We start from the raw sequence: 25268 nt of genomic DNA on the forward strand, positions 1-25268 counted from the left end.
AGCCAATGAAGTATTTTTGAAATGTAGCCACTGTTGTAATGTAGGAAATGTGGCAGCCAATTTTCACACAGCAAGCTCCCATAATCAGCAATGTTGTAATGACCACATCTTCTGTTGATGGATAAATATTGGCCAGGACACCAGGAAAACTTTACTGCTCTTCTTTTACATCCACCTGAGAGGGCAGACTGGAGCCTTGGTTTAACATCTCATCCAAAAAATGACACCCCCGACAGTGCATTATCCCTTCAGTACTTCACTGGATTGCCGGCGTGAATCAAGTGCTCAGGTCTCTCGAGTTGGACTTGAAAGCACAACCTTCTGACTCAGTGATGAGAATGTCACCACCGACACCTAAATGTGCAGGATGACTTAATTAAGACTTAGAAGAATAAAAGAAAGTAAAGTTCAGAGAAGCAACGTCCATAGTACTATCTGTCTCTGCAGATGACTGCTCTTGGTTAAGTGAGTGTCCCTTTAAATCCAGTCACAATACAATAAAGTCATCTGCAGCAACAAATAAAAACAAACCCACCTCAGAGCCAAATTCAATAGATATGATGCAAGGTCTGCTCAAACTGGTGTTTAGACTCTAGCTTTGAGCTATGTGATCAAGGTCAGACTGTGTGAGTTGCTAAACTTAAAGATACGACAGCTAATTATTTTTGAACAAGACATTCAGTCATAAAAATCCAAACAAGCCACAGCAACTGGTGAAAGGGCATTCAGGAGAGCAAAACTGTTCAGTGAGGAAGTTAGTGAGAGGTGTTGAACTGACAGCAATTCACAGAAAAACATAAGCAAGACTACAGGAGGCACCTATTAATGATAGTGAAGAACTACACTCATCTATAAGAGAGCAGTTTAGTTTGCATATATAAACTTCTTACTGAAAATATAATCATTGTATTCTACCAGTTTTAAGTTATTTGCTAAACCAAATTGGATCCTGGGTCCCTGACCACCTCAATTCTAAAATTATCCTTGTGTTTAAATCCGTCAATGGGCTCACCCCTCCTCCTCTTGCATATCACCGGCTTCCTTCACCCCGCCATTGGTGGCCGTGCCTTCAGCAGCCAGGGCCCAAAGTTCTGGAATTCTCTCCCTAAATCTCCCCGCTTCTGCACATCTCTCTCCTAATTTAAGATGTTCCTTAAAATCTATCCCTTTGAACAAGTGTTGCTCACCTGTAGTTGCTCCTTCTTTGGCTGGCTGTTAATTTTTTTTGTCTGATGACACTCCTGTGATAGCCTTTGGACATCTTATTAGATTAAACATGCTGTATAAATGCAAATTGTTGCAGTTGTTAAATTTATTTAATATTTTAAACTTGACATGAGATCTTACATGACACTTTATCACTTTTGGAAGACTGGAACAAAGATCCTTGTGACGGCATAAGATAAATTCTAGCAGCATAAAACAAGGATTTACTAACTCTGACATGTCACGAAAAGTTATCTACAGTTCAAGGCAAATGTAGATTCTCTTAAAGATACAGGGAAGATGGGACTTGCAAATCACAGTGAAGTAAGAGACAAAAGCCAAATTAATCCAGAGTAAGGGCATAGAAGATCCAAGAAGCACAGCAGTAATAGTGATCGAGTAACATCTTAAGTCATAGCTTTTGGGGGATGCAGTGGCTAAAGCAGTTTTTCTTGAAGCTCTATGTCAGGATTTCAAAGTATCATAGAAATTTATAGCACAGAAGGAGGCCATTCAGCCCATCATGTTTGTGGCTAATCCCACTTTCTAGATCTTGGTCCATAGCCTTGTAGGTTACAGCACTTCAAGTGCATATCCAAGTACTTTTTAAATGTTATGAGGGTTTCTGCCTCTACCACCCTTTCAGACAGTGAGTTCCAGATCCCCATCACCCTCTGGGTGAAAAAATTTCCCCTCGAATCCTCTCTAAACCTCCTACCTCTTATCCTAATTCTATGCCCCCTGGTTATGGACCCCTCAACGAAGGGGAATAGGGCCTTCCTATCCACTCTATCTGGACTCCTCATAATTTTATAGACTTCAATTAGGTCTCCCCTCAGCCTCATCTGTTCCAAAGAAAACAACCCTAGCCTATCCAATCTTTCCTCATAACTAAAATTCTCCAGTCCAGGCAACATCCTCGTAAATCTCCTCTATTCCTCTCTAGCAGTACTCCAGCTGTGGCCTAACTGGTATTTTATACATTTCCAGCATAACCTTGCTGCTCTTATATTCTATGCCTCGGCTAATAAAGGCAAGTATCCCTTGTGCCTTCTTGACCACCTTATCTACATGTCCAGCCACCTTCAGGGATCTGTGGACATGCACTCCCTCTGTTCCTCTACGTTTCTCAGTATCCTACCATTTGTTGTGTATTCCGTGCCTTATTAGCCTTCCTCAAATGCATTACCTCACGCTTCTCCGATTGAACTCCATTTGCCATTGTTCCGCCCACCTGTCCAGTCCATTGATGTCATCCTGCAGTCTACAGCTTTCCTCTTCATTATCAACCACTTGGCCAATTTTTGTATCATCTGCAAACTTCTTAATGTTACCCCTACATTCAAATCCAAATCATTGATGTATATCCCTCAAAAAGCAAGGAACCTAGTACTGAATCTTGCAGAACCCCACTGGAAACAGCTTATGTAGCTTGACTTTAAAGAAAAGAAGGAAAAAAAGTGCTTGCATTTGCTTGAACACCTTTCACAACCTCAGGATGTCCCGAAGGGCTCTACAGCCAATGCAATATTGTAGAAGTCAGCTAAGGGAAAATTGTGCATCCTCCCCTCAAACCACCATTTCCCTTTATTCGAAATGATGATTACCCTCAAGTTATTTGGTACAGTTGAATGATCCCGGTTTTATAACCTGCACACCTGCAATCAAGGTTCCTTTGCAGATGCACACAATGTGAAAATGAATCAATTTGGCTTTATCTGCAGAGTGCAGATGGTTTGTAGCTACATTAAGCAAACAGCCTCGAACTAAAGGGAAAACAACAGAAAAAGTTAGACTGGGGGTGGGAGGGGGTGGGAGCGGGGGGCGGGGAAGCAGAACATTTGCTAAGAGCTCACATCATCTCAGTTGATTAGACTGAGATGAAAGAAAGTATTTATTGCTTTGAATGATCCACTAGAGGTAGAGACAATGGATTCTTAATTTGTAGGTATTGTTTACTGAAGTTCAGCAAACAATTCCCTTAGCAAATACTGAAAGAGTTAGGAAAACATAACAGGGTAGAAATTCATCGGCAATCAATTTCGTGCATGAAAGCGGTGATGTACCTGCAACAAGTGCACGAAGCAGGAAGCTCACGGCAAGCCCAAGATTGGACCTCAGATCTGATCTAAGTAACCTAAATAAACAGGTTCACTATGAATCCCAGATTTTACATTCAACATCAACAACAAACTTGCATTTATATTGTGCCTTTAACACAGTAAAACATTCCAAGGCAACCCACAGGCACATCATCAGCCAAAATTGACACCAAGCCACATAAAGAGATATTAGGACATGTGACCAAAAGCTTGGTCAAAGAGGGAGAGAGGCAAATGGGTTTGGGGAGGGAATTGCAAAGCTTAGAGCCTAGACAACTGAAGGGATGTCCAGTAATGGAGGGAATTGGGAATGCACAAGAAAGAGGCAAGAATTGAAGGAATGTAGAGTTCTTGGCAGGTTGTAGGGCTGGAGGAGGTAGAGAGGGTGTAGGGACATGGAGAGATTTGAACACAAGGATAAGACTTTAAAATTCAAGGCATTGCTGGACCTGGAGCCAATGCATGTCAGCGAGTGCAGAGGCAATGGGTGAAAGGACTTGGTGGAAGTTGGAACACAGGCAATGGAGCTTCAAATGAACTGAAGTTTACTGAGGATGGAAGATGTGTGGCCAACCAGGAGAACATTTGAACAGACAAGCCTGGATGTACCAAAAACATTAGATGAGGGTTTCAGCAGCAGATGGATCAAGGCAGGGGCAGCGTAACGGGCGATTTAACGTAGGTGAAAATAGGCGGTCATGGTGATGGACAGGATATGTGGTTGGAAGCTCAGTTCAGGGTCAAGTAGGATGCTAACGCTACAAACAGTCTTGTTCAGCTTGAGACAGTGGCCAGGGAGGAGGCTGGAATGGATAGTTGGGCCATGGATTTCATGGTGAGGTCCAAAGACAATGGCTTCAGTCTTCCCAATATTTAATCCCAATGTTCACCAGATTAACAAATCCTTCCAACATTTTGTTTTTTTGTTCCAATTGCTGCAGTAACCACAATTACAGTATTACACGGTCAGAGGTTGAATTCTGAGATCAATGATATAGCTGGCAGGACAAATAGCACTTTCTTTTGGGTCGATATTTTTATTTGTTACCTTTCTTACATTTGGGGATGGCAGATTGAGTTTGTGAATGACCTAATAATCAGAATTCATTGGACAGGTAATCCATCCCATGTATACTGACATTGGTTCAAACTGGAACCAACTTGATACTGAATTGATTTGACCGCCTGTGATTTGCATCAAGTGCACAGTAGAACAAGAGGTCAGATTTGAGCACCTACCCAAACTCTGTAAAATAACATTACCAGGACCTGAGGTAATAAATCATAAGATGTGCTTTGTATTGGATGTAAGCACACACAATATTAAAACAGCTGTGATACTTTGGTGCTGGCAGTCCATAGTCCAGTTGGACTTTAAAATGCTTCCTGGAAACAAACCAAATCAAGGTAAATGGACCTTTAAATACAGGGAATAAAATGTACTTATCCATCTGCTTAATTCTGTAGTTTAGAAATTATTGCTGATGGTACTGGTGAAATCTTGTTGAAGATGTTTGCTAACACCTTTATTAGAATGGCAGCCAAAGGAGGTCATAGAATCATATCAACATGAAATTATACAGCACACAAGGAGGCCATTCAGCCCATTGTGCCTGTGTCGGCTCTTTGAAAGAGCAATCCAATTAGTCCCACTCTCCTGCTCTTTTCTCATAACCCCTGTAAATTATTTCCTTTTCGAGTATTTAACCAATTGCCTTTTGAAAGTTACTATTGAATCTGCTTTCACTGCCCTTTCAGGCAGTACATTCCAGATCAAAGCAACTCACTGCTTAAAACATTTTCTGCATGTTTCCTTTGGTTCTTTTGCCGATCACCTGAAATCTGTATCCTCTGGTTACTGATCCTTCTGCCATTATGAAATTTCTGTAATTATGCCCTCTATACCCAAGACCAGATCATTAGTGTATATCAAAAGAACAGAGGTCCTAATACAGACCCCTGGCGAACACCACAGTACACTTCTCTCCAGTCTGAAAAACAACTGTTCACCACCACTCTCTGCTTTCTGTCCATGAGCTAATTTCTTATCCATGCAGCCACTGCCCCTTTAATCCCATGGGCATTAATTTTGCTAACAATTTATTACGTGGTACTTTATCAAACACCTCTTGGAAGTCCATATGCACAACATCAACCACATTACAATACAAGTAAAATACTGTGGATGCTGAAAACCTGAAATAAAAACAGAAAGTGCTGGAAATACTCAGCAGGTCATGCAGCATCTGTGGGGAGAGAAGCAGAGTTAACATTTCAGGTCAGTGACCTTTCATCAGAACTCAACCACACTACCCTTGTTCACCCTCTCCATTACTTCATCAAAGAACTCAATCAAGTTAGTCAAACACAACTTGCCTTTAACAAATCTGTACTGGCTTCCATTTAGTTTAGTTTAGTTTAGTTTAGAGATACAGCACTGAAACAGGCCCTTCGGCCCACCGAGTCTGTGCCAACCATCAACCACCCATTTATACTAATCCTACACTAATTCCATATTCCTACCACATCCCCACCATTCTCCTACCACCTACCGATACTAGGGGCAATTTATAATGGCCAATTTACCTATCAACCTGCAAGTCTTTGGCATGTGGGAGGAAACCGGAGCACCCGAAAGAAACCCACGCAGACACAGGGAGAACTTGCAAACTCTACACAGGCAGTACCCAGAATTGAACCCGGGTCGCTGGAGCTGTGAGGCTGCGGTGCTAACCACTGCGCCACTGTGCCAATTAATTTTGTCTCAATTAACGCCACTAAAAGATTAAAATGAAACTCATCAAATGTCGTAAAAACCCATCTGGTTCACTCATGTCATTTAGGGAAGGAAATTTGCCATTCATACCTGGTTTGGCCTCCATGTGAATCCAGACCCATAGCAATGTGGTTGACTCCTAACTGCCCTCTGAAATAGCCTAGCAAGCCACCCTCAGTTGTTCAGGGCAATTAGGAATGGGCAACAAATGCTGGCTTTGTCAGCAATGCCCACATCCCATGAAAAAATAAAAAAAACTTTATAGCTAGGAATATTAAGAACTCATTCCTCCCGTTGTTTGTGCCAGGTCTCCATTATTCCATTACATTATAATCCCATGGGGATACTTGTGCCCACAGCCCACCAATCTTATTTATCACTCTCCATGCATTTACATGCAGGCACTTTAAACCCATCTAAGTCTGCCTCACGTTCCACTGCTGTTTGATCCCTTCAACAATCCTACAGATTGGAGGGTAGCTACTGTAACCCCACCATTTAAAAAGGGAGGTAGAGAGAAAGCAGGGAATTATAGGCCAGTCAGCCTGACGTTGGTAGTGGGGAAAATTCTAGAATCCATTATCAAAGATTTTATAGCACTTGGAGAACAGTGGTAGAATGGACAGTCAGCTGGATTTACGAAAGAGAAATCATATTTAACAAATCTACTAGAATTCTTCGAGGATGTAACTAGTAGAGTTGATGAGGGGGAGCCAGTGGATGTGGTTTATTTGGACTTTCAGAAGGCTTTCGACAAAGTCCCACATAAGAGATTAGCATGTAAAATTAAAGCGCATGGGATTGGGGGGGAAGTGTATTGCGATGGATAGAAAATTGGTTGGCGGACAGGAAACAAAGAGTAGTGATAAATGGGTCTTTTTCCGAATGGCAGGCAGTGACTACTGGGGTACCACAGGGATCGGTGCTAGGACCTCAGCTATTCACAATATATATTAATGATTTAGATGAGGGAACCGAATGTAATATCTCAAAATTTGCAGATGACACAAAACTGGGTGGGAGGGTGAGTTGTGAGGAGGATGCACAGAGGCTTCAGGGTGATTTGGACAAGTTGAGTGAGTGGGCTAATGTGTGGCAGATGCAGTATAATGTGGATAAATGTGAGGTTATCCACTCTGGTAGCAAAAACAGGAAGGCAGATTATTATCTGAACGACTATAAACTCAGAGAGGAGAATATGCAGCGAGACCTGGGTGTTCTCGCTGAAGGTAAGCATGCAGGTGCAACAGGCGGATTCGAGTACAGAAGCAACGATGTCTTGCTGCAATTATACAGGGCCTTGGTGAGGCCACACCTGGAATATTGTGTGCAGTTTTGGTCTCCTTATCTAAGGAAGGATGTTCTTGCTATAGAGGGAGTACAGCGAAGGTTTACCAGACTGATTCCTGGGATGGTGGGACTGACGTATGAGGAGAGATTGAGTCAGTTAGGATTATATTCGCTGGAGTTCAAAAGAGTGAGGGTGGATCTCATAGAAACCTATAAAATTCTAACAGGACTTGACAGGGTATATGCAGGAAGGATGTTCCCGATGGTGGGGGAGTCCAGAACCAGGGGTCATAGTCTAAGGATACGGGGTAAACCTTTCAGGAATGAGATGAGGAGAAATTTCTTCACCAGAGAGTGGTGAGCCTGTGGAATTCGCTACCACAGAAAGCAGTTGAGGCCAAAACATTGTATGTTTTCAAGAAGGAGTTAGATATAGCTCTTGGGTCGAAAGGGATCAAAGGATATGGGGCGAAAGCGGGAACAGGTTACTGAGTTGGATGATCAGCCATGATCATAATGAATGGTGGAGCAGGCTCGAAGGGCCGAATGGCCTACTCCTGCTCCTATTTTCTATGCTTCTATTCTGAACAGTCTTTATTCTAATATTGTTAGTCTTTTCCAGTCCTCTGTATATGTTGTATCTCCTTTCTAATGCTTCATCCTGGTGCCCAGCCCTGTACCAAATTCATATAAACCCTCCCCCACAGCATTAGTTAACCTCCCCATGAGGATGTTGGCCCCAGCTCGATTCAGTTGTGACCATCTACTCTGAACAGTTTCCTCCTGCAGAAAATGGTCTGTTTCAGTGTTGTAATTGCTTAGTAACTGTTGCCAATGTCCCAGAAAATCTGAAGCCCTCCCTCCATTTCTGCAGACAGGCTTTATCTTACTGCTCCTATAACTCACTAGCACTTGGCACTGGGAGTAATTCAGAGATTACTAACTTTAAGATCCTGTTCTGAAACTTCCTCCCTCGCTCCTGAAACATTGTCTGTAGGACCTCAACCTTTCCTACCGATGTCATTGGTTCCAACATGGAGCATGGCTTCTAGCTGTCCCCCTGCCCCTCACAAAATGTTTGTATCACTTCTGTGATGTTCTTTGTCTTGGGACAAGAAGGCAACAACACATCATGTGAGACTCACATTGCTGGTTCAGAAATACCAGTTTATTCCCCTGACTATCATATACCGCATGACCACTGCATTTTTTCACTTACTATGTTCTGCTGTACGGTCATTTTCCCCACAGTGCTGTGGGTGTGTTCTGGACTGCATTCCCCAGAGGTGTTGTCTTTCTCACTGGTATTCAGTGCTGAAAAATAGTTTGAGTATGGAACGCTCCCTGCACTGCCTGAATCCTCGTACCCTGCTGGATGGTCACCCGCTTCCTGAACTCTCTGTAGCTGTGGGGTTACTACCTCTTGAAAAGTATGCTCCAGAAAATTTGCATCATCCCATATAAGAATATAAGAAATAGAAGAAGATTTCGACCATACGGGCCCAGGAGCCTGCTCCTCCACTCAATGCATAGGAACATAGGAATGGGAGTAGGCCATTCAGCCCATCGAGCCGGCTCTGTCATTCAATATGATCATGGCTGATCATGCACTTCAGTGCCTTTTTCCCACTCTATCCCCATATCCCTTTATATCATTGGTATTTAGAATTAGAATTAGAATTAGAATTAGAACATTACAGCGCAGTACAGGCCCTTCGGCCCTCGATGTTGCGCCGACCTGTGAAACCATCTGACCTACACTATTCCATTTTCATCCATATGTCTATCCAATGACCACTTAAATGCCCTTAAAGTTGGAGAGTCTACTACTGTTGCAGGCAGGGCGTTCCACGCCCCTACTACTCTCTGAGTAAAGAAACTACCTCTGACATCTGTCCGATATCTATCACCCCTCAACTTAAAGCTATGTCCCCTCATGTTTGCCATCACCATCCGAGGAAAAAGACTCTCACTATCCACCCTATCCAACCCTCTGATTATCTTATATGTCTCTATTAAGTCACCTCTCCTCCTCCTTCTCTCCAACGAAAACAACCTCAAGTCCCTCAGCCTTTCCTCGTAAGACCTTCCCTCCATACCAGGCAACATCCTAGTAAATCTCCTCTGCACCCTTTCCATAGCTTCCACATCCTTCCTATAATGCGGTGACCAGAACCGCACGCAATACTCCAGGTGCGGTCTCACCAGAGTTTTGTACAGCTGCAGCATGACCTCGTGGCTCCGAAACTCGATCCCCCTACTAATAAAAGCTAACACACCATATGCCTTCTTAACAGCCCTATTAACCTGGGTAGCAACCTTCAGGGATTTATGCACCTGGACACCAAGATCTCTCTGTTCATCTACACTACCAAGAATCTTCCCATTAGCCCAGTACTCTGCATTCCTGTTACTCCTTCCAAAGTGAATCACCTCACACTTTTCTGCATTAAACTCCATTTGCCATCTCTCCGCCCAGCTTTGCAGCCTATCTATGTCCCTCTGTACCCTACAACATCCTTCGGCACTATCCACAACTCCACCGACCTTCGTGTCATCCGCAAATTTACTAACCCACCCTTCTACACCCTCTTCCAGGTCATTTATAAAAATGACAAACAGCAGTGGCCCCAAAACAGATCCTTGCGGTACACCGCTAGTAACTAAACTCCAGGATGAACATTTGCCATCAACCACCACCCTCTGTCTTCTTTCAGCTAGCCAATTTCTGATCCAAAGCTCTAAATCACCTTCAACCCCATACTTCTGTATTTTCTGCAATAGCCTACCATGGGGAACCTTATCAAACGCCTTACTGAAATCCATATACACCACATCCACTGCTTTACCCTCATCCACCTGTTTGGTCACCTTCTCGAAAAACTCAATAAGGTTTGTGAGGCACGACCTACCCGTCACAAAACCGTGCTGACTATCGCTAATGAACTTATTCTTTTCAAGATGATTATAAATCCTGTCTCTTATAACCTTTTCCAACATTTTACCCACAACCGAAGTAAGGCTCACAGGTCTATAATTACCAGGGCTGTCTCTGCTCCCCTTCTTGAACAAGGGGACAACATTTGCTATCCTCCAGTCTTCCGGCACTATTCCTGTCGACAATGACGACATAAAGATCAAGGACAAAGGCTCTGCAATCTCCTCCCTAGCTTCCCAGAGAATCCTAGGATAAATCCCATCTGGCCCAGGGGACTTATCTATTTTCACACTTTCCAAAATTGATAACACCTCCTCCTTGTGAACCTCAATCCCATCTCGCCTTGTAGCCTGAATCTCAGTATTCTCCTCGACAACATTTTCTTTCTCTACTGTAAATACTGACGCAAAATATTCATTTAACACTTCCCCTACCTCCTCTGATTCCACACACAACTTCCCACTACTATCCTTGATTGGCCCTAATCTAACTCTAGTCATTTAGAAATCTGTCTGTCTCTGTTTTAAACATACACAACAACTGAGCTTCCACAGCTCTCTGGGGTAGAGAATTCTAAAGATTCACAACCCTCTGAGTACAGAAATTTCTCCTCATCTCTGTCCGAATTGGCTTTCCTCTTATTTAGGAATTGTGTCCCCTGGTTCTGGACTCACCAACCAGGGAAAACATCTTCTCTGCATCTATCTTGTCTGTACAATCATAGCGGATCTTCTGCCTCAATTCCACTTTCCTGCCCGCTCCCCATATCCCTTGGCTCCCCGAGAGCCCAAAAATCTGGATAGCTCAGCCTTAAATATATTCAAAAATGAAACATCCAAAACCCTCAGGGGTAGGGAATTCCAAAGATTCACAACCTTCTGAGTGAATAAATTTCTCCTCATCTCATTCCTAAGTGATCAACCCCTTATCTTGAGGCTCTGCCTTCGTACTTTAGATTTCACAGCCAGGGGAAACAACCTCTCAGTGTCTAACCTGTCAAGCCCCTTCAGAATCCTGTATGGTTCAATGAGATCACCTTCCTTTCTTCTAAACTCCAGAGAGTATGGGCCCAATTTACTCAGCCTGTCATCATAGGACAACCTTCTCACTCTCGGAACTAATCTAGTGAACATTCACTGTACTGCCTCCAAGCCAAGTATATCCTTCCTTATGTATGGAGACCAGAACTGCGCACAGCACTCCAGGTATGGTCTTACCTAAGCCCTATATAATAGTAGTAAGACTTCCTTGTTCTTGTACTCCAATCCCATTGCAATAAAGGCCAACATGCTATTTGTCTTCCTAATTGCTCTACCAGTACGTGTACACTTTCTGAACATCAACATTTAAAAGTTTAGCGCCTTTTAAAAAATATTCTGCTTTTCTATTCTTACTACCAAAGTGAATAACCTCACAATTCCCCACATTATACTCCATCTGCCACCTTGTTACCCACTCACTTAACTTGTCTATATCTCTTTGCAGCCTCTTTGTGTCCTCTTCACAGCTTACATTCCCACCTAACTTTGTATGATCAGCAAACTATGGATGCATTACTCTCAGTCTCTTCATCTAAGTCATTAATATTGACTGTAAATAACTGAGGTCCCAGCATTGATCCTTGCGGCACTCCACTAGTAAAATCTTCAGTCACTAAAGTGCCACATCCCTCGTATCAGGCCTCTGCCCCCTACAATTTTGCCCTGCTAGAAATAATGGCCAGGTGGTGGTGAGCTGCCTTCTTGAACCGCTGCAGTCCATATGGAGTAGGGACACCCACAGTGCTGTTAGGAAGGGAGTTCCAGGATTTTGACACAGTGACAGTGAAGGAATGGTGATATAGTTCCACGTCAGGATGGTGTGTGGCTTGGAGGAGAACTTTCAGGTGGTGGTGTTCCCATGCATCTGCTGCCCTTGTCCTTCTTGGTGGTAGAGGTCATGGGTTTGGAAGGTGCTGTCGAAGGAGCCTTGGTCTGTTGCTGCAGTGCATCTTATAGATGGTACGCACTGCTGTCACTGTTCAACGGTGGTGGATGGAGTGAATGTTTGTGTTTGGGGTACCAATCAAACGGGCTGCTTTGTCCTGGATGGTGTTGGCCTGCAAGTGGAGAGTATTCCATCACACTCCTGACTTGTGCCTTGTAGATGGTGGACAGACTTTGGGGAGTCAAGAGGTGAGTTACTCGCCGCAGGATTCCTAGCCTCTAACCGGCTGTTGTAGCCATGGTATTTATATGGCTACTCCAGTTCAGTTTCTGGTCAATGGTATCCCCCATGGTGTTGATAGTGGGGGATTCAGTGATCATAATGTCATTGAATGTCAAGGGGAGATGGATAGATTCTCTCTTGTTGGAGATAGTCATTGCCTGGCACTTGTGTGGCGCGAATGTTACTTGCCACTTATCAACACAAGCCTAGATATTGTCCAGGTCTTGCTGCATTTCTACACAGACTGCTTCAGTATCTGAGGAGCCTTGAATGCTGCTGAACATTGTGCAATCATCAGCATCCCCACTTCTGACCTTATGATTGAAGGAAGGTCATTGATGAAGCAGCTGAAGATGTTTAGGCCTAGGCCCCTACCCTGAGGAACTCCTGCAGTGTTGTCCTGGAGCTGAGATGATTGACCTCCAACAACCACAACCATCTTCCTTTGCACGAAGTATGCGTTCAACCAGTAGACAGCTTTTCCCCTGATTCCCATTGACTCCAGTTTTACTAGGGCTTGTCGATGCCATACTCGATCAAATGCTGCCTTGATATCGAGGGCTGTCACTCTCATCTCACCTCTTGAGTTCAACTCTTTTGTCCATGTGTGAACCAAGGCTGTAATGAGGTCAGGAGCTGAGTGGCCCTGGCGGAACCCAAACTGAGTGTCACTGAGCAGGTTATTGCTAAGTAAGTGCTGCTTGATAGCACTGTCTATGACACCTTCCATCACTTTACTGATGATTGAGAGTAGGCTGATGGGGCGGTAATTGGCTGGTTTGGATTTGTCTTGCCTTTTGTGTACAGGACATACCTGGGCAATTTTTCACATTGCTGGGTAGATGCCAGTGTTATAGCTGTACTTGAACAGCTTGGCTAGGAGCGCGGCAAGTTCTGGAGCACAGGTCTTCAGTACTATTGCCGTATCTAAGGAGTTACAAATGGTACTGAGCACTGTGCAATCATCAGCAAACATCCCCGCTTCTGATATTATGATGGCGAGAATGTCATTGGTGAAGCAGCTGAAGATGGTTGGTCCCAGGACACCACCCTGAGAAACTTCTGCAGCGATGTCATGGGGCTGAGATGATTGACCTCCAACAACCACAGCCATCTTCCTCCGTGCTAGGTATGACTCCAACCAGTTTTCCCCCTGATTCCCATTGACTTCAATTTTGCTAGGGCTCCTTGATGCCATACTCGGTCAAATGCTGCCTCGATGCCAGTAGTGTACATCCTCCATAGATCACAGTGTACACCTTCTGTAGATTCTTGTGTTACATAGTGTATATCCTTTGTAAGTCCACTGATACTTTTGTGCACATTCTAACTTGCTTTTCAACATGTATGCTGACTAGATCTAACTGTTTCTCTGAGACTGCCTCAATTTATCCAATTGTTCTACAATATGTATCCTCCATATTCTATTGCTTCACAGTGCATTACCTATATATCCCACACCTTCACAGTGTGTTTTCTTACAAATGCAACAAAGAGGGGGATAGACTTCAAGTAGACAGACATCACTTCAAGTAACACTTCACTCGTGTATCAATTCAAACTGCTCTCCTGCATTGTAGCAAGCAGGGGAGCTAACGTACAAAATGATGCAGCGTGTGTGAAATGAACTCTGATACAAATGCAAAAGCAATGAAACGTAAATGATTCTTTAATGAATGAGCCATGGGGTACCACATTGTCAGTTTTGGTCTGTACATATTCTGAGTCTACATGTTTAGTGAAGACATTGGGCCAGATTTTGCGATCAGCGGTGAAGCAAGGGAGCTCATTGCCGATCTCAAAGAAAGCCTCACCTCACTGAGCGATCTAGTGAACCCAGTGATGAGAACTTCATTTCTCTCAATGTGCAAATGATTGTAGCATTGTTTAATGGGGATAATTTTAAGCTGCAGTGATGTCATCAAGATGCCTAAACAGCCAATTACATCAAAGAATTCTCACAGACAGCCATCCAGGAAATGAAACATTTTTACAGAGACAAAAACAAAGATTGGGACATACACATGGGGCTAATGTAGAAGCCGAAATATGAGCAAACTTTTAAAAATCTATTTTTAAAAACATAGTGTTTAATCATAATGGAAAAAATTAGCAACATTCCACAAATATAAAATTATTTTTTCAGGGCTAGATCAATTGTTCAGCAATAGTTATTACTTAGTTTGCTGTTAAAAATCCAGTTACACCTGATCAAGGTTTAACTTTTTATGGGGTTTCTAACAGCAATGTCACAGTGGAAAAGAGGAAGCCATATCAACTGATTGCTTGCTCTGGGGGAGAATCCACAGTGCAGCCTATGGCAGAGCAGTGAATGACAAATTGCAACTTCAGGATTCCTGCATTCATCTGCGCTTTCACTAAATGCTGAAATTGCAGTCAATTTCAAAGGTTAAAACAGCCCCACATTCCAGGCCAATATGTGTGGTTAGAGATTGGGAGTTACAGAACAATGGAGTTTATTTTACACAACCGTGTGTTATTGGTGTCAAATCTTCAGGGTCACAAAGCGTATTTACCTTTCTATAAAAGGAGTCACTATCATTGACTCCCACCCCTATTCCCCTTTCTCGGGACCCCTCCCAATCTCTGTAACTTATAACCCTTCAAAGTCTCTGCATTCCTCCAATTCTTCTTTTCATCAATGGTAGCCATGCCATCAGCTGTCTAGGCCCTTGGGTCTAGAATTCCCTCTCTAAATCTCTCTGCTCCCAACCTCCCTATTTTCCTTTAAGACAGTCCTTAAAACCTACCTCAAATTATGCACACTGCCAACCCTCAAGGCTTGTCTTGGGGTCTGCAGAAATTGAAGATTAATCTCCAGGACCACTGCTGCGAGCAACTCAGGAGAAAAATCATGGGAGCATTAAGCAAAATTATGCTTTTCTTTCATTCGCTTTGAACACTTTCATTTATTAGTTATAAAAAATATTGCTGATGAAAAAGAAAGGCTGTTTGACCGACAGTCAAGATGAATCCAGTTGGGTAACAAAGAGTCTGTTGCCTTTCCAATTGGCTGTGGGAAGGTAGTGCTGATGGAGGATGGACCAATGGTGGGTGCCTGGGGTGGGGCGATTGAGGCAGAAAGTCATGTGATGAAAGCTCCAGCAATACACCCAACCAGAATTGACAAGCCTAATCATTGCCTAAGGGTGAAGATGACAATTAACACAGAGAAACATTTTTTTATTATTGGTTTAGCATCCATAAGGCTTAGCCGTTATATTTACCATGAGTGCCTGCATGCTTTAAACCATATAGTCCTGTTTTTCTATGAATCCCAATATCAAATATCAAACCTATTTCAAACCTATGCTATCTGATTCACTCCTGATTGCTCCACGTGTGGTCCAACTCTATGTATTTGTCCATGGGATTATCACAGCCATGTCCTAACCCATCCTCATCTGGTGTCCCATGTGTGCACACTTTTTAAAGAACAGAAGAGCAGCAGCCTTTTCCAGGTGTTAGCCCAGAGTTCTGAGGCCCATTGTATAAAGCCTCCACATGTCTGATACCAGCTCACTCAACTTTTTTTCCAGGCATATACTTTATGCATTAAAAAATTTCAAAAACACATTACAAAACAGTTCAAAACTGTTCAAATTTCACATTGCGGAAAGTAAAATAGTGGTCAGATTTCTTCGATACAGAAACGTAAGGTGCCTCACAATTCTTGCCATTCCATTTTATATGCAATGTACATTGGCATTACATAGCAAAAAACATTTTGGTGCATACAGCCCGAGGAGATTTATACATGTTCCAGACCCTCAGGAGGACCTTACACAGTGGCCTTTCCCCATTGAGCTTTTACAGTGGCTGCCCCAAGCTTTAGTGCGTCCCTCAGCAGGTAGTCCTGGACCTTGGAATGGGCCAGTCTGCAACACTTGGTCCACTTAACACTGAATAGAGGATCAAAGTTTGAGTTCTGCCGAATTCGTTTGGGTCAGTTAAATGCTGGTTAGTGTTTTCATTCACTAGGCCACTTAGTGGAAGTCACCATTGGACAAAGAAAGAACTTGTATTTAGACAGCACCTTTCACAACATCCCAAATGTTTGACAGCCAAAGAAGTACAATCAGTGTTATAATGTTGGAAACACAGCAGTCAATTTATGCAAAGCAAATTCCCATAAGTAGCAATATGGTAATGACCAGATTTTTTTTTAGTGATGTTGGTTGGGGGATAAATATTGATAAGAACAGTTAGGCCCAATGGGCTAGATTTTACCGGGCGCCCAACATCGGGCTCCGTGGTGGGGGGAGGGGGGGGTGGTGCCAAAAGATCGCGCAATGCTGGGAGAGTGCAGCCCGATCCTCCCGGGCCGCCAACGTCAGTTTCCATGGTGACCCCCCCCCCCTGCCGCTGGGGGATGAAACCTGAATTCCAATATGTAAATCAATAAAATGAATAAATTTAAACGCACACCTCCAATCCTCTGGGCCCGCCGCAATCCTCAGTGCGGTGGCCGGCACTCACTTCCCTGTCTGGGAAAAGCTGGCGTGACACTGGTGGTGGTATGGGTGGGGGGGGTGGTGAGTTAAGATTTTTAGTGCGGGGGATGGGGTCAAATAAATGTAATGTGTCGGGGATGGTGGCAAGGGGTGAACTTTAAACTTTGTGCAGTCTGGGGTGATAGTCAGATTTCAAAGGTAAGTGTTTTGGGGGGAAAGGGCAAATAGTTAATGTAATTGTTATTAGTGGGGGAAGGGGGCATTATAATTTTATTTGGTAGATTTTAGTAGGGGAATACTACTTCAAAAATTCAAATTGATCAGCAGGGCTGGCTGCCTTTTAAAAAAGGCGCCAGCGTCTGTGCACAAGGGGCCGATGCCGTTGCCGGTGTCGGACAGCCCACACCTTCCACGTGATTATTGGGGGGGGTGGGGTGTAGGCTTCCCCGGCTAGTTAAATGAGCCACTGCGTGAGCGATTGCGGCATCTCTGTGTCGTGCTGTCCTTGCTTGCGGGCCACTATTTTTGTCTCTTAAAATCCAGCCCAATGAGTGCTATGGGATCGTGTATGCCCACCTGATAGGAACTTAGCTTAATGTTTCATCCAAAAGCCAGCACCTCTGACAATGTGGCACTTCCTCAGTACCACACTGGTGTATCAGCCTAGGTTTTTTTGTGCTCATATCCCTGGATTGGAAGTTGACCTCATCGCCTTCTGACTCAGAAGTGAGAGTGCTATCTACTTAGTCACAACTGAAGGCCTTTGTGAAAGTCTCACATGCAGGTATGGGAGGGTAGTTGTAAATGACCTGGATTAATAAGCCAGACAATGTGAGTTCAAATCCTACCGTGGCTGTTTGAGAAATTGAATTCAGTTTAAAAGTCTAGGCTGCTATAAATAAATATGACTGTGAAGTTGTCAGATTATGGTTAAAAACACAATTGCTTCACTAATGTCCATTAGGAAAGGAAACCTGCTGTCCTTACCCAATCTGAACCTATATATGATTTAGGCGCTCATGTTGTTACTGTAAGTGGCGCAGGTCTGGCCCATACCCCACTTCTGTGCCATGGTGGTCACCTGAGCCATTTTCCACTTTAGAGATCAAAATGTTCCGTGTCCACAGGGACACAATGTTCAAACCTCTGGATAAAGGGGGGGAAAACGTATCCAACGACGCCCTGATCCTGAGGTGTGCATAGAACCCCAGTACGCAAACAACAAGTGTCACTACGTGCTGAGGTTCTATCTGTCCCCGATGTTGCAAAGGATGGGTCTGGCCACATTGCTGTGGAACACTCCATCCAGTTGGACTGTGCTGTACTAGCTATCCTTCATGGAAACGTTTGTGCAATAAAACACCTTTGACCACCAATTCATCAGATAGTGGTCTGCATGGAATGTCCTCAAGGCCCTACGGGCAAAGGGAATGGTGGATCCTGTCGGATGGTTCCCCGAGCAGACTGCCAAAGTTATTTGGCAGAATGCTTCATCGCCAGAACTTTCACACAAGCACCAAGATGTAGCTTGGCTGGTAGTGAGAAGGACCCTTCCCGTCAGACCTTTCCTGCATGCCCGGAGTCTCACCACCTCTGTATGCTGCCCTTGAGGTGGCTGTGGTGGGGAAGAGACTGTTTCCCACCTCCTGCTGGAATGTGCCTTTGCAAAGCAGGTCTGGAAAGAGATGCAGTGGTTTTTATCGAGGTTCATCCTGCGCAGCTCTGTAACACAGGAGTCTGTGTTCTGCGGGCTGTTCCCAGGGTCGCAGACCAAGATAAGCATCAGCTGTTGCTCGAGGACCATCAACGCGGTGAAGGACACACTTTGGTCTGCCTGACACTTGCTGGTCTTTTAGAGCAAAGAGTTGTCCACGAGCGAGTGTTGCAGACTGGCACATTCCAAGGTCTAGGACCACATGCTGAGGGACGCACTACTGCTTGGGGCAGCTACTGTAAAGGCTCAATGGGGAAAGGCCACTTTGTAAGGTCCTCCTGCCATAGCACCGAGGGTCTGAAATATGTGTAAAACTCCTCAGGCTGTATGCACCAAAATGTTTTTTTCTATGTAATGCCAATGTACATTGCATTTAAAATGGAATGGCAAGAATTGTGAGGCAATTCATGTTTTCTGTATTGAAGACATCTGATCTCTATTGTACTTCCCGAAATGTGAAATTCGAACTGTTTTATAATGTATTTTTGAAAATGATTATGAATATAGCATATTTTTGGAAAGAAAATGTATGACTTCAGTCCCACACCAATGTGGTTGACTCTTAACTGCCCTCAGAAGAGACCTGAGTTCTATCAAACTGCTAAATGGTTCAAGAAGATGGCTCACCACCAACTTCTGAGGGCAACCAGGGATGGGTAATAAATGCTGGCCTTGCCAGACACACCCACATTCCAATAATGAATAAGGAAGAAGGCTACATTGGAAAGGTATTGTGTGGGTGTGTCTGGCAAGGGCAGGGTAGCTGGTTAAAGAAAGGAACATAAGAAATAGGAGCAGGATGAGGCCATTCGGCCCCTCGAGCCTGCTCTGCCATTCAACCAGATCATGGCTGATCTTCTACCTCAATGCCATTTTCCACACCATTCTCATATCCCTTGATATCTTTTAATAACTCGAAATCTATTGATCTCTGTCTCGAACATGCTCAATGACTGAGCCTCCACTGCCCTCTGAGGTTGAGAATTCCAAAGATTCACCACCCTCTGAGTGAAGAAATTCCTCCTCATTCCAATTCTAAATGGCCTACCTCTTATTCTGAGACTGTGTCCTCTGGTTCTAGACCCCCCCAGCCAGGGGAAACATCCTTCCTGCATCAACTCTGTCGAGCCCTATAAGAATTTTAAGGTGGTGAGATATTATTGGATGCAGAATAATATTTCCATACTATCTTCTTCTTCCTCTCTCTGTTTGCAGCCCACGTCGTCCTCACCAACCTGAAGCCAAATTCAACCTACCAATTCAGAGTAGCAGCGGTGAATGGCAAAGGCCAAGGGGAGCAGAGCCAGATGGAAACCTTTCAGACTCTCCCAGTCCGTAAGTAGCTTAACATGTCTGCTTTTGCCAGTAATAGCAGGCTTCTGACTAATACCCAAAGTCCTTTTCATGTCACTTCATAATCCATTGTAATGCTTTGTCAACAAAAGAGAGAAATACTTGCTACAAATCTCTCCTGAGCCCTTCTTACATGTTGTTCTGCAGTTTACAAATAGAATTATAGTCACAGCGATATGATGAAAATGAGTTATAAATTTATTTATATTTCGCTAAAAGGAAGATTAGCAGTTGAGACAGTGACCTCCAGATATTTATGTGAACCCTTTTCAGATTTTAGGGTAATTTGTTGTCCAGTTACACACAGTTTTCCAGGCACAGGATGGACAATATTTCTCCCCCCAAATCCATTGTCGTTGGTGATAAATGTCTCCCAGGACTTCGGTGGGAGGATAACAAAATGTTCACAAATTAGGTTGGTACCTGGATACACCAGATTTAGTTCTCCTGCCAATGACTCTCGGAAAGGGGGCCTCTGCTTGCCCTAAGCAAAGCCCTTCTTTAAAATGGTGGCACTGAGGAATCTGGAGGGAACTTGAGAGGGAAATCGAGTCACTTTTCTTCAAGGCCGACTGACACATGGCGCCAGTTTTACTTGTGGCCGCCAATTGAAATTCAACCCAGTGGTGCCCTGTGCACTGAAATTTCACCTAGATTTCTCGCTAAAAGAAAAAAGCTTAACAAGTCTGTCAGAATACGCATGCTGAGATCAAAATTTCTGTAAGTAAAACATATCCCACTGACAGATCTTTGCTTCTATGTACAAAGAACAAACAAGGAAAATTACAGCACAGGAACACGCCCTTCGGCCCTCCAAGCCTGCGCCGATCCAGATCCTCTATCTAAACCTGTCGCCTATTTTCTAAGGGTCTGTATCTCTTTGCTTCCTGCCCATTCATGTATCTGTCTAGATACATCTTAAAAGACGCTATCGTGCCCGCGTCTACCACCTCCACTGGCATGCGTTCCCGGCACCCACCACCCTCTGCGTAAAGAACTTTCCACGCATATCCCCCCTAAACTTTTCCCCTCTCACTTTGAACTCGTGAGCCCTAGTAATTGAATCCCCCACTCTGGGAAAAAGCTTCTTGCTATCCACCCTGTCTATACCTCTCATGATTTTGTACACCTCAATCAGGTCCCCCCTCAACCTCTGTCTTTCTAATGAAAATAATCCTAATCTACTCAACCTCTCTTCATAGCTAGCACCCTCCATACCAGGCAACATCCTGGTGAACCTCCTCTGCACCCTCTCCAAAGCATCCACATCCTTTTGGTAATGTGGCGACCAGAACTGCACGCAGTATTCCAAATGTGGCCGAACCAAAGTCTTATACAACTGTAACATGACCTGCCAACTCTTGTACTCAATACCCGGTCCGATGAAGGAAAGCATGCCGTATGCCTTCTTGACCACTCTATTGACCTGTGTTGCCACCTTCAGGGAACAATGGACCTGAACACCCAAATCTGTCTGTACATCAATTTTCCCCAGGACTTTTCCATTTACTGTATAGTTCACTCTTGAATTGGATCTTCCAAAATGCATCACCTCGCGTTTGCCCTGATTGAACTCCATCTGCCATTTCTCTGCCCAACTCTCCAATCTATCTATATTCTGCTGTATTCTCTGACAGTCCCCTTCACTATCTGCTACTCCACCAATCTTAGTGTCGTCTGCAAACTTGCTAATCAGACCACCTATACTTTCCTCCAAATCATTTATGTGTATCGCAAACAACAGTGGTCCCAGCACGGATCCCTGTGGAACACCACTGGTCACACGTCTCCATTTTGAGAAACTCCCTTCCACTGCTACTCTCTGTCTCCTGTTGCCCAGCCAGTTCTTTATCCATCTAGCTAGTACACCTTGGACCCCAAGCGCCTTCACTTTCTCCATCAGCCTGCCATGGGGAACCTTATCAAACGCCTTACTGAAGTCCATGTATATGACATCTACAGCCCTTCCCTCATCAATCAACTTTGTCACTTCCTCAAAGAATTCTACTAAGTTGGTAAGACATGACCTTCCCTGCACAAAACCATGTTGCCTATCACTGATAAGCCCATTTTCTTCCAGATGGGAATAGATCCTATCCCTCAGTATCTTCTCCAGCAGCTTCCCTACCACTGACGTCAGACTCACCGGTCTAAAATTACCTGGATTATCCCTGCTACCCTTCTTAAACAAGGGGACAACATTAGCAATTCTCCAGTCCTCCGGGACCTCACCCGTGTTTAAGGATGCTGCAAAGATATCTGTTAAGGCCCCAACTATTTCCTCTCTCGCTTCCCTCAGTAACCTGGGATAGATCCCATCCGGACCTGGGGACTTGTCCACCTTAATGCCTTTTAGAATACCCAACACTTCCTCCCTCCTTATGCTGACTTGACCTAGAGTAATCAAACATCTATCCCTAACCTCAACATCCGTTATGTCCCTCTCCTCGGTGAATACCGATGCAAAGTACTCGTTTAGAATCTCACCCATTTTCTCTGACTCCACGCATAATTTTCCTCCTTTGTCCTTGAGTGGGCCAATCCTTTCTCTAGTTACCCTCTTTCTCCTTATATATGAATAAAAGGCTTTGGGATTTTCCTTAACCCTGTTTGCTAAAGATATTTCATGACCCCTTTTAGCCCTCTTAATTCCTTGTTTCAGATTGGTCCTACATTCCCGATATTCTTCCAAAGCTTTGTCTTTCTTCAGCCGCCTAGACCTTATGTATGCTTCCTTTTTCCTCTTAGCTAGTTTCACAATTTCACCTGTCATCCATGGTTCCCTAATCTTGCCATTTCTATCCCTTATTTTCACAGGAACATGTCTCTCCTGCACGCTAATCAACCTCTCTTTAAAAGCCTCCCACATATCAAATGTGGATTTATCTTCAAACAGTTGCTCCCAATCTACATTCCCCCGCTCCTGCCGAATTTTGGTATAGTTGGCCTTTCCCCAATTTAGCACTTTTCCTTTAGGACCACTCTCGTCTTTGTCCATGAGTATTCTAAAACTTACGGAAATGTAATCATTCACTAAGCAGTTTCATCTAAACAAAAATAACACATATTCCAACAAGTCAATTAATCTGTTGCATATTCTGCTGTCTGGAGGTAAAACCTGACAATCCAGTTAATGTCATTAACATTGAAATCAATATTACTCGATGTTAGTTAATGCATGGATAATGACATCCAGGAAATCAGACTGGATGGAACTGTGCAATGGGAAATGGGAAATGAACGGAAAAGGGTTTGTTCATTGTTATTCTTTTGTATAATGTTTTACAACCCTGTCAGATTTCAAATTCCCCTCAGTCTTTCTGCAGCGTAGCAACTGCACAACTCTATACAGTCATAACGAATGGGAAGGTGCCTGATGCACTGAACTTCTATACAATGGGAATGATTGGGAAAGAAAGAGAAGATTTGCATTTATATCGCACAATTCACTACCTTGGTCCATCCTCAAACACTTTACAGCCAATGGAGTACTTTTGAAGTGTAGTCACTGTTGCAATGTCGGAATCACAACAGTCAATTTGCAAGCAAGGTGAGATAATGACCAGATTGTCTGTCTTTTAATAATTTTGGTTGAGGAATAAATATTGGCCAGCATACTTCACTTCCTTATCTTTGAAGTCATCCCATGGGATCTTTTACATCCATCCGAGAGAGAAGACAGGACCTCAGTTTAACATCTCATCAGAACACCTACTCCTTTGACAGAGCAGCACTCCCCAAGTATAACATTGGGAGTATTAGGAACATAGGAACAGGAGTCGACCATTCAGCCCATTGAGCCTGCCCCGCCATTCAATATGATCATGGCTGATCATCCACTTCAATGTCTTTTTCCCCACACTATCCCCATAATCCCTTATGTGATTTATATTTAGAAATTTGTCAATCTCTACTTTAAACATACTCAATGATTGCACTTCCACAGCCCTCTGCGGTAGAGAATTCCAAAGATTCACAATGCTCAGAGTAAAGAAATTTCTCCTCATCTCTGTCCTAAGTGGCTTCCCCCTTATTTTGAAATTGTGTCCCCTGGTTCTAGACTCCCCAACCAGGGGAACTATCTTATCTGCATCTACCCTGTCTATCCCTTTAAGTATTTTGTAGGTTTCAATGAGATCACCTCTCATTCTTCGAAACTCTAGAGAATACAGGCCCAGTTTCCCCAATCTCTCTTCATCGGACAGTCCCGCCATCCCGGGAACAAGTCTGGTGAACCTTCGTTGCACTCCTTCTATGACAATAATATCCTTCCTAAGGCAAGGGGACCAAAACTGCACACAGTACTCCAGGTGCGGTCTAAACAAGGTTCTATACAATTGAAGCAAGACTTCACTACTCCTGTACTCAAATTCTTGCAATAAAAGGCTAACATACCATTAGCCTTTCAAATTGCTTGCTGCACCTGCATGTTAGCTTTCAGTGACTTATTGACAAGGACACCCAGGTCCCTTTGTACATCTACACTTTCTAATCTCTTACTCTTTATGAAATACTCTACACATCTGTTCCTCCTACCAAAGTGGATAATCTCACATTTTTCCACCTGCCACATTCTTACCCACTCACTAAGTCTGTCTAAATCCCCTTGAGGCCACTTTGCATCTTCCTCACAACACACATACCTACCTAGTTTTGTGCCATTCATAAACTTGGAAAAATTACATTTGGTTCCCTGTCCGAACCATTGATATATATTGTGAACAGATGGGGCCCAAGCACTGATCCCTGCAGTACCCCACTAATCACAGCCTGCCAATGCAAGAATGACCCATTTATTCCTACTCTCTGCTTGTTCACCAATCCTTAATCCATGCCAGTATATTACTTCCTATCCCATATGCTTTATGTATTTAAATCTCTGGAGTAAGACTTGCACTCATAACCTTTTGATGCTGGAAGGGACTGTGTTACCCACTGAACCACAGCTAACACTGACTCTGGTTCATTAGCATTGTATAGAATAGGTGTGGATGGAAAGGTCCATCAGCATTCAGTACAGAAGGAGAAGTTACAATCCATTGGAATAATGAGCTTCAAACTGATTTGTGTAAACTTCTTTTCAAATATACTGGAACAAATACATTCTAAAACTGTGCTTTGAATTTTTAAAATCTTACTTCTTAAAAAAGCTGCTCCATTTGTTGTTTTTCTGTGATCTAATTGGCCCGTTAACTGAGACCAAACA

General features: G+C 43.6%; 1 protein-coding gene across 3 annotated transcripts in view; it reads left to right on the plus strand.

The window, feature by feature from the left end:
• Positions 1–25268, plus strand: part of LOC137374715 (neural cell adhesion molecule 2-like) — a 1514570-nt gene that overhangs the window by 1232085 nt on the left and 257217 nt on the right. For 2 of the 3 annotated variants that reach the window (XM_068041260.1, XM_068041262.1), the window contains exon 13: positions 19925–20044. The exons of the other annotated variant lie outside the window; for it this stretch is intronic. In XM_068041260.1, coding sequence (XP_067897361.1) covers positions 19925–20044 — 120 coding nt within the window. The remainder of the gene's footprint in view (positions 1–19924; positions 20045–25268) is intronic. 3 annotated transcript variants of the gene reach the window in all.

This window comes from Heterodontus francisci, chromosome 10 (genome assembly GCF_036365525.1).
Source record: "Heterodontus francisci isolate sHetFra1 chromosome 10, sHetFra1.hap1, whole genome shotgun sequence".
Taxonomy (NCBI): domain Eukaryota; kingdom Metazoa; phylum Chordata; class Chondrichthyes; order Heterodontiformes; family Heterodontidae; genus Heterodontus; species Heterodontus francisci.